Source organism: Cariama cristata, unplaced genomic scaffold, assembly GCF_000690535.1.
Source record: "Cariama cristata isolate BGI_N322 unplaced genomic scaffold, ASM69053v1 scaffold22014, whole genome shotgun sequence".
Lineage (NCBI taxonomy): Eukaryota > Metazoa > Chordata > Aves > Cariamiformes > Cariamidae > Cariama > Cariama cristata.
Genome location: NW_009613811.1, coordinates 6428 through 16200, shown reverse-complemented (window position 1 = coordinate 16200; position 9773 = coordinate 6428). Strand labels below are relative to the sequence as shown.

Below are 9773 nucleotides of genomic sequence, written 5' to 3'. Positions count from 1 at the left end.
GATGCCAAAGCTCAGATTTTGCAAAGCTTTTTTGGGCAGGGTGGGAGGCAGGGACCACGTCCGCTCTGCTCCCGGCCGTGTCAGGCCCTTTCCACCGTGATCCAGGCTGCCTTGTGCAGGATTGGACCCCACCGCCCATGTTTGGCTAGTAATAGCTTCCCAATTACATTTTAATGCAATTTAAAGAGAGAGCCAATTAAATAATTAACCATAAGGAAGAGGTTTTTCTTCTTTCCAAATCTTGTTAATGCAACTATTTTGCGTCAGGCCACCCATGTTTTGGGAGCAGGCAGCGATTTCTCCGTTTCTTGAGAAACACTGACCTCCAGTGGGGCTGTGCCTTTGGCTCAGCGGCTCCTGCCTCGCTCCTGAGCCTTTTCTTGGGGGGCTACAAAATGCAAACAGGCAGGGGAAAAAATAAATCCGGGGGTTGTGTCCGAAGCATGGGTCACCTCCCTTTCCCTGCAAGCAGGCTTGGTCCCTTACGAATAACAGAGGAATTGCGTTTCTGACAAAAAAGGGAGAATTTTGCACCAGCAAAGCCCCTGCTTCGTGGGAAAGCAGCGTTGGCTTTGGGCATGACTTTGTTCAAGCCCCCATCGCTGCTGCTCTGAGCCCAACCCTCCTGGCTCTGTAGGGCATCGAGCGCTGTGCGAGGACCCCCCCCTCCGCAGCCGGTTTTGGGGTGCGTGGGGAGGTTCCCAGCCGGGCAGGACTGGGTGAACTGGAATTGAGCTGCACTTGCTTTGCCCCTCTCGTCTGAAGTCTTCAGAGAGGGTCGGAGACCCCGCAGGTGCAATGGTCTGCCCTCGCTTCTCCCCCGGCACGGCTCCTTCCCGGGCAGCCTCTGCGTTCCTTGCTCCCTGGCTGTTGATAAATGAGGATTTTTATTTTTTTTTTGCCTTGCAGCCATCTGGAATTTAGGGGAATAATTACAATGGGAATTATCAGGGAGAGCCTGGAACAGCTGGGACCTGAGCTTTCACCCACCTGGAAATCCAGGCACAGAGGGACATATCCTGCGTCCCTGCTGCGGAGAGGCTGGTGGTGCAAAACGCAGGGTCTGAGCCTCGATCTGAGCGTTTTTTTCGTCAGGCAGAGGCCCAGATGTTGCTGGCAACAAGGGAGAAAGGTGAAACAAGTGGATTTCTGCTGCGGGACAGGGCTCCTGCTTGCTGATGCTCTGTGTCTCGGGATGGATTTGCAAACGGAGCAAGGAGCTTGCCCTGCGGGGCCGGTCCTGTGCCTCTTGCTGTAGCTGCGTTTTGGCCCTGACGCCTCTCTCCGTTGCTTCGCATCTGGGCCGAGGTTACACGAGGGGAACAAGAGGCTTTTGTTTTGCTCCTGGAGCATTCCAGCAAGCGCCTGTTGTGGTTTAGGGCGTGGGTTTTACTTTGGGGGGGCTACTAAAAAGAGTGCTCGTTTGTCAAAAATTAGCTGAACGGGGATGCTGGGGGCTGCACAGCCTCACCTAGCGCCTGGGGACAGGATTGGTCCCACCTGAGCCCCTCTTGGGAGACGTCCCCCACCCCATGGCAGCCATCCACCCTGTGCGTGCCTGTCTCGGCACCCACGGCCAGGGACGTGCTGCCCGGAGCCTCCTCCATCGCGCCTTTTCTGTGCAGACCAGAGCCGGGGATCGGTTTGTGAGCTCAGCTCCCCTTATCCCTCTTCAGGTCCCCCCACTCTGCCCAGCCACGATGCTGCCAGGTACCCCTGGGGCACCAAAAATATCTTGCTGATGCGTTTGAAGCAGCCGTGCTGGTGCAAGCAGCTCCTGCTCGCGTTGCCGCTGGCACTGGGACGTGGCACTGGTCCTGCCGAGGGATGGCTGCCCATGCTGGGGCATCACCAAGGTGGGCTGGGCCCCTGGTCCTCTTTGCCTGGAGCAGAGCAGGGACTGCTGGTGTGGTCCCTCCTGCCACCGCCAGAAATAAGGAGAAAACGGGGTTGCTGCCTGTGCGTTGGCTTTGATGCTCCAGGTGGGGGGATCTCAGCTTTTCGGTGTCCGCTTAGCAAAACTTGGGGTTTTGGGCCACCCCTGGGTGACGGCCCCGGCTCTGTTTTCCAGTGCGCTGTGCGGAGCTGCAGATCCAGCTGACGGAGGCTGTGTCCACGCTGGCTGGCCAGAAGGAGCTCATCGCCAAGCTGGAGCACGACCTCAGCACCATCCAAGCCCTGTCCACCGTGCATCGCCCGGATGCAGAGGTAACCCCGACCCACGGCACTCTGTTCCCGTCAGCGGGCAGGGACCACCCTAAATGACCCCAGGCATTGACTGTCACTGATGAGGGATCAACAGCAGGCACCTCTTTTTTCTTCTTTTTTTTCCCCTCCGTTTTCTTTCTTTCTCACGACTCACTCGGCAGAGGGTCGCATCGTGCCCGTGCAATGGGATGGTGCCTTCACCCTGGCATGGGAGGGGGTGGCGGTGGTGGCATCCAGGGACCATCCAGCCCTTCTCCTTCCTGGGCAAAGGATGGGATTCGAGGGGTTGTCTCAGTCTTGATCCTTGCAGAGTGCCTGTTTGGCAGCAATGCTTCCCACGAGGCTGCGGGTGCTGGGGTGGTAGCAGGACCCAGAAGGGGTTTGCTTTGACCAAGCACTTTCAGGCGGGTGGGAAATGCTTAATCCCTTCTACTTGTGCTGCCCAGGGTGCGGCCGTCCCCAGCCTGGAGAAGATACCTGAGCCCATCAAGGAGGCCACGGCACTGTTTTATGGTGAGAGGCGAAGCCGTGCTGCGAGCCGCGGTGCTGGCAGGGGCCATCCTGGTGCCATGGGCAGGGTGGTCACCTCTCCGGGGGTGGCAGCATGAGGATGCTCCTAAGCAGGCACAGACACTGCCTGCTCAGCGTGCCTTTCGCTGGGGCCGGTGATGGGTTTTCTGTGCTCGGCACAGCTTGCCAGTCCTCTGGCTGCTCCCGCGGTGGTGCGGCGGGCACGTGCCAGGCCTGGCTCTGTGCTGAGCCAGTGAACCCAGGCTGAACCACACACCCTGTGCTTTACCTCCTGCTCTTTCCACACCAAACCCCCTCCAGAGCCAACGAGCTAAACGTTTCCTTTACGTTGGCTCCTGCGCTGAGGTCTGCAGGAGAAAATGAATCAAACAAATAACGATGCTTGGCTCCTCTGGAAGAAAACCTACTTCCTTTCCTTTTTTTCTTTTTTTTCTTGTTGTTTTTTGTTTTGCAAGGTTTTGAAAACACACGATAAACAATATCACAGCAACAGTCCCACCAAGCCAAACAACCTGCAGCCACCCATCCTGCGCTATGAATAGCTCCTCAGTGCAGCCGGTTGAGTCACGGCCTCGGGGACGTATTTCTCCTTGGCCGTAGATGCCTCCCACTGCCGGGAAGGCAGAGAGAGATGGGATGGCCGCAGCCCCCCAGGCACCTGCAGACCCCAGTCATGGAGGGGCAGCTGCGTGGGGCACCCACAAACAAAATGGGGCTCCCGGGCATGGCAAGCTGGTGATGGCTGCGGGCGAGCAGCCCCTGCTTTGCTGGGCTGGCTGAAAGAGGAGAAAGTTCAAAATGGGGGTGACCGTTTTGCAAGGAGGGGAAGGGGAGAGAAGAGTACGTGGATGGAGGGGCTGGTTGTGGCACTGGGTCTTTTCTTAGGGCTATGGTTGCTGCAGAAGATGCAGGGACTGGGAGGACGGGGGTCATGGGAAGGCAGCCGCTGGTTGCCCCAAATAATGCAATTGGTCTTCCCTGGAGAGTAATCCTGTCTATTTCCAGGATAAGTCCCCAAAAAAGAAAAAAAAGCATAAAAACTAGTCCATGTTGCAATAACTGTGCACAGTTTATCTGCCTGGGTGCCCACGAGGTCCCACGGTGTTGGGGGGGAACCTCGAGCAAGTCCCACTTGCTCCGGGGGGTTGGTGGGCATCTGCTGGCTCATCTCTCATGCCAAATGTTGTCCGCAGGTCACCCACCGTCCCCTGGCACCTCATTCCCCGAGGGGCAGGTGGACTCGCTCCTCTCCATCATCTCCAGCCAGAGGGAACGCTTCCGGGCCAGGAACCAGGAGCTGGAGGGGGTACGTCGGGTGGGGAGGGCGGCTGGCAGGGGCTGCAGGACCCGCAGTCTGAAGCCGGCTGCTCTAACGACCTGCAGGAAATTTATTCTCAGCACAACGCAGGCAGCACCAATGGAAGCCAGAGGAAAATATATTCTGCTGTTAGCAGGACCAAAGCCTCCCCCAGCCCATCGCTGTTGCTCCGATTCAAGGACGGGTCCAAATCCCTGTCGCCTTGCAGGTGTGCTTGGCCATCTGGCACAGCGTTTGGGGACGCACATGGGGAATACGGTTTGGGGTAAAAACCCAATAGCTCTACGAATTGAAGTACAGCTCGAAGTAACCTCTTCAAAGCTGGCAGGTTGGCTTTGCACCTCCCGTGGGGGCCAGGTCTCAGCCCAAAGCCACCCACAGCCACCTTGGCTGCCCCGGCCCTCCTTCGGCCACGGAGGGATCGGGTTCGTTAATGGTTCAGGACTGGGGGCCCCCTTCAGCGTTAGCTGGGACAATTGTAATTTGGGAGTAATTTTAATTCAGCGTTGGGGGTTTTTAACTACTGAAAGGGTACTGAACCCTGGCTGGATGCCCCGAATCAACTCCCTCTTCTCCCTCCCACCCGCTTAGATCCTGTCCTCCCCCCGGCCTCGCTGCTAACGGCCCCCTCGCTCTCCCCCCATGCAGGAGAACCGCATGATGCAGCACACGGTGCATGCCCTGCAGAGCGAGCTGGACAACCTGCGAGCTGACAACATCAAACTCTACGAGAAGATCAAGTTCCTGCAGAGCTACCCTGGCCGGGTGAGTGGCTGGCTGTCCTCCGCCGGCGTTCGCACGGACGGACAGACCCCAAACACAGACCGTTACCCTCTGTGTACAGGAGCAATGGGGCAATTGCGCATTACCCACACGCACCTTGCGTAAAAGTTAGAAAATAGGAGCTGATTGGGGGTAAAAAAGGGTGCAGTGCTCTCTCTAGAGGAGCAGATACCCAGCCTCTCTGCCGGGAAGGTAGTTTTTAACTGTGCTTAAGGGTGTCTGACATCTTTGATGCCAGAAGTTCAAATTGCCTCCCGAGGGAGCTGCTGCAAACCCCTGTGATGCTCACTGCCGGCAGCGTGATGCTCCAGCAGGCAAGTCGTGGATGCTCCTGCCCGACCAGGCAACAAGCGGTTAAATTGGGGCCTTCTGCAATAAATCTCTGCAGTCAGAGCCCGAAAAATAATTCATCCTGTCATACCTATGCTCATTCCCCACCGCCCTGAATTTCTTGTGGCCAGCAGAGCGAGCTGCTCAGCTTCCCGCTCCCCTGGGCAGCCAGGGCTTGTCCCCAAAAGAGCAGAAACCAACCCAAAACCATCCCAGTAACACCAGTAACACCAGGAGGCGGCTGGGGAGGTACGCTAGCCTTTGCTGCAACCTGCTTTGCTCGCGCCGTGTCTCTCAGGGGTTTCATCCCTGGAAATCCCTGGAGTTTTTGCAAAGCGGGTCAGGCTGCTGCCCGGGGAGCTTTCAGCTGTAAGCACTTCTTTGGTCGGAGCTGGGCTATCGTCATCTCGGGCTTTCCTTATAACTGCGTAAGTGGCAATAACGGAGGGTGGGCCATCGGTTCGAACGCCAGCTCCTCACCCTGCCTGCCCTGCCGTCCTCCCCTGCAGCTGCTGCCTTTCCACACCGGCTGGCCCGAGTCCCTTTTATTGATGGATATTTTAATAACGTTGGGGGAGGGGAAACTCCTACAGCCGTGAAGGACCTTATTTGGTTCTTTTATTTATGTCTCAGTGATGACGCTGGGTCGGCCCCTCTGACATTTTTGCCCGTTTCTCCCGCGGCGGATCATATCCATGTTTATCTGCTGCCACAAGGCAACCCCTGAATGCCATTCACATGAGCTAAAGAGCAAAAGCCTTCGACACGGCAGCACGGGGGATTGCATAATTCACTACCTAATCGGGCATGTGACACGTTAAAAATAATCATCCAAGATCATTCAATAAGGCCAGGCTATAGTGAATTCATCACCCCTAAATTGGGCGCTGGTCTCATCGCTGGCTTCTGACTGCGCGGTGACCCGCAGATCGTATTGCGGTGCGTAAGGGCATATTTGCTAAAGGTCTGTGTGCGGCGGGGTTTACCCGCGGTGAAACAGAGCCACCAGCCAGTGTGCTGGGCTGGCCGGGCAGGACAACCAGCGGCACGTAGTAACGGGTCCAGAAAGACCTCGGTAAATGTCAGCATCACCGTGCTGGCGGGGCAGAGGTGGAGAAGGCATGGTGCTGGGGGAGAGAGATGGAATAGCACCGGGGCCTTTGGGCAGGGATGTGCAGCTCGTGTAACTGGGAGCCAGGGCTTGCACCGGACTGTGACCATGCCTGGTGACAGCACGTGCCCTTTCCAGGCTGGTTTTGGGTAGGAATGATGTGGAATCTCCAATTCTTGTGACCTGCAGAGGTAGCGTTGGAGAGAGGAGGAGCAGGGATGTGCAGGCTGTGCGAGCATCCTCGGGGCTCGCTGCTGCCCTTCCTCCAGCACTGCCGGCGAGGCTGCGCCAGGGGAACCTCTGTCCCAGGGGAAGTTTAAAACCCAGTCTGTCTGAACCGACCTACATCTTTCACTTCTTTCAAGGAGTCGTCTTCATTTTCCTTGCCCTTTGCCCAGCTAATAACAGCTGTATGTTTAAACAATGATTTCCTCCTCCTAAACCGCTGTCTCCCTCCTACTTGGCCGAGCAGCAAAGGAATTCAGAGTGGGATTTGCACTAGCCCAGGCTTTTCCAGATGGGCTCTCTGGGGTGACACAGATGACGATTATCTCATGGAAAGGGGAAAAAATAGGGAGACATGGGTGGAGTCCCGACGGAAGAAAGAATTAGTTAAATAGCTCCTGTTGTGCTTCTCCTTTTGGAAGGGGACAGATGCTGTCGGCCCCGCGGGTCAGCTCTGGGCTGGGCTGCTCCATCCTTTGGGGATCATTTCTTCCAAACCAGCAGCTCAGGGGAACTGGGTGGGCTCTGGCCCTCTGCTGGGTGTCCATACCCGGCTTGCACTGGGGGGGATAGGTACAGGCACCCACGCCAGCACCGGTGCCCGCTGGCCCTTACCCGGTCTTTGCTCCCGCAGGGCGGCAGCAGGGACGACACGGAGCAGCGCTACTCCTCCCAATACGAAGAGCGCCTGGACCCCTTCTCCTCCTTCAGCAGGAAGGTATGAAAAGCCCCCGGCACCCTCCCTCCACATCAACCCCTCCTTCTGCCATGGGATCGTTGCCTCCTGCCGCTGGGGTAAGACTCAGCTGGCCCCGTTTCGGCATCACAGAGCACGGCTTTGCCCGGCGTAAGGAGGAAGGAGACTTTGCAACGTGCTGCAGTCGATGAGCAGGTTGTTTTGCTCGGTTCTGGTTTTGCTTGCAGCAAGGTGGACCAGGCATGTCAAAGGGAAGGATTAGCCAGAACATGAAACCTCTCAGGGAAATTATTTCTCATTGCCTGGATGAACTCCAGGGACAGCGCTCTGCAAGCGCAAAACACGCTCAAATGTCATTCACTTTAAAAAAGTAAAAGATAAGAAATAAAAATAAGAATAGTCATTGTGCCCACGCGATGTCCCCTGTGGCTGCGTGTATGGGGGAGTGGGAGCACCCTGGGGCACAGAGCTCCTTCCCTGATTTGCAAACCTTACCTCAGCCCTTTGAGCCTCAAAATCAGCTTCTTGTTCCGTTTGCTTGCAGGAACGCCAGCGGAGGTACCTGAGCCTCAGTCCCTGGGATAAAGCCACGCTGAGCATGGTGAGTGGGCTGCGCCCGCCCTGCCATAGTGGGCGACGAGAGGTTTTCAGCCCAGTGCCTGCACCAGGAACGCTGCTGCTGAGCTTGGCCCCGGGCGGGGGGCAGACCCCATCCCTGCTCCCCCGGGCAAGGGTGCAGACCGTGCCAGGGCCATGCTGGGGCTCAGTTTAGGAGAACTCGTTTTCCTCCCTTCCCCATTCTTTCCCTTTCCCCTGACTCCATCCCACGGCATCCCAGGGGGTCCTGGCCAGAGCGGGTGACCTAGCCCCAACCCAGCCAGCGATGCCACTGCAGGGTCAGGGCTCAACCCGGGAGCTCGAGGACAGCTTGTGAACCAGAGGATCACCATGAACCGCTGTCTCCCCCCGGCTCATGCCCACAGCTCCTCTGGGCAGCACTGGAAGGGGGATGCGATGGGCTGCGGGAAGCACCTCTCTGGTTTGTAACGTGGCTGGGGGGCTCAGCGCTGCACCCCCAGCCGAGGGCTGGCCCAGGGGCAAAGCCTCTTTGCACACAGCGTGCAGCCGGGGTGCGAAATTTTAATAACGTTGGGGGAGGCTCTGCCCGCCCCGGGGGAGATGCTCTGCCTCGCAGCATCCTCAGGCACCCTCTGGTTTCTTATCGCATTCTCCAGAAAAAACATCTTCCAGAGCCCTGACCCTTCCTGCTCTGATTCTTCCTTCCAAAAAAGCATCGGGGAAAATACTGGGGAGCTGTCGGTGTCTGCACCTGAGCCGTGGAGGGCAGGAGGGCTGCTCCTGCCACCATGGGTATCGGCTACCACCTCTTAGGGATGCATGCTGCTTTCTGAGCTAAAAATGTGGTCACTGAGAAGATTTGAATCTGTGACATTAGCAGCAGGCTCAGGATCAGGTTTTTGGCTGAGTTAACCCCCGGCTATCCGGCGTAACAGAGGTTAATGTGGGACCGCTGGTCTGCAACAGCCAAAGAATCCGCACCAGCCACAGAATACAGAAATACCTTGCAATAAAGGCAAAGTTGTCATTTGCATAAAACCCAAGCAAATACCAACATGAATATGGATCGGGTGGCGTGCCAGCACCACAGAGAATTAATGAAAGGCATTTACAAAAAAAACTGACTTAGGGGAGTTATTCCTTGGGAATATTTAAGAACATAATCTTGTTTGTTACAGCAGCCTCCGCCGTGGCCATGAATAACAAAGAAGATTTCAGCCCAGAATTGGTTTGGTGGGAGATCTGTGGGTCTTAATGCCAGCTTTGGAAAGCCCATGTGGTGATTTGGGGAATGTGCTTATGTCCATAATGAATCCCTAGCTTTTTTTATAAAAAGTTGCTCTGTAGGAAGGTAAGAGCCGTCCTTCTAAGCTGCTTTTCTAGGCTGTGGTTACTCCTGACTTTGGCTCTTTTGAAGGGGTGGACACGAAGATTTTCCCATCGGGACGCCAGTGTCCTGGGCCAGAAGAGCTTGGACATCGTCAGGGTCTGGCTGCTGTTCAGCGACCTCTCCAAAATGAGGGGTTGGAGCGTGACACAGCCCAGCGCCGCGGGGTTTCTGGGTCCCAGCGAGCTCGGACATCTCGGTGGGGCTGGCACAGGACTGGCAAAGGTGGAGGGTAAATCTTTCAGGATAGACCTTGCAGAGCCAGAGAAATGAGTAAACCTGCAGACCAGGGTACTAGTGAGGTTTTGAAGATGCCCAAGGAATTTCCATGTTTGCTATTGCTCTCCAAAATCCCCCAGGGCAATGTCCATCTGGCAGTCCCTACTTTGGGGATGCTGTGCCTTCCCAAGGGCCGTGATGCTCCTCCACTTCACGGCCTCTCCCGCAGTGGTACCCAGCTGTGCTGGTGGGCGAGCAAGGCAGGGTGAAGACCTCTTAAAAGCACATATCTGTGACAAGTAGGAAGGGCAGCAGGGCAAGCTGCCGGACCCTGTGGACCTGCCCGGACCACCGGGTCCAGCCACAAGCCTCCCCTGTACCGCCG

At 56.6% G+C, this 9773-nt stretch overlaps 1 protein-coding gene across 1 annotated transcript in view; it reads left to right on the top strand.

Moving 5' to 3' along the window:
- The window catches only part of LOC104160916 (protein CASP-like), a gene marked incomplete at its 5' end in the record, with an annotated part of 15317 nt that overhangs the window by 1736 nt on the left and 3808 nt on the right, over window positions 1-9773 (top strand). Inside the window, 7 exons of the mRNA XM_009699171.1 lie at window positions 1677-1856; window positions 2072-2208; window positions 2655-2721; window positions 3933-4045; window positions 4706-4822; window positions 7141-7224; window positions 7748-7804. Coding sequence (XP_009697473.1) covers window positions 1677-1856; window positions 2072-2208; window positions 2655-2721; window positions 3933-4045; window positions 4706-4822; window positions 7141-7224; window positions 7748-7804 — 755 coding nt within the window. The remainder of the gene's footprint in view (window positions 1-1676; window positions 1857-2071; window positions 2209-2654; window positions 2722-3932; window positions 4046-4705; window positions 4823-7140; window positions 7225-7747; window positions 7805-9773) is intronic.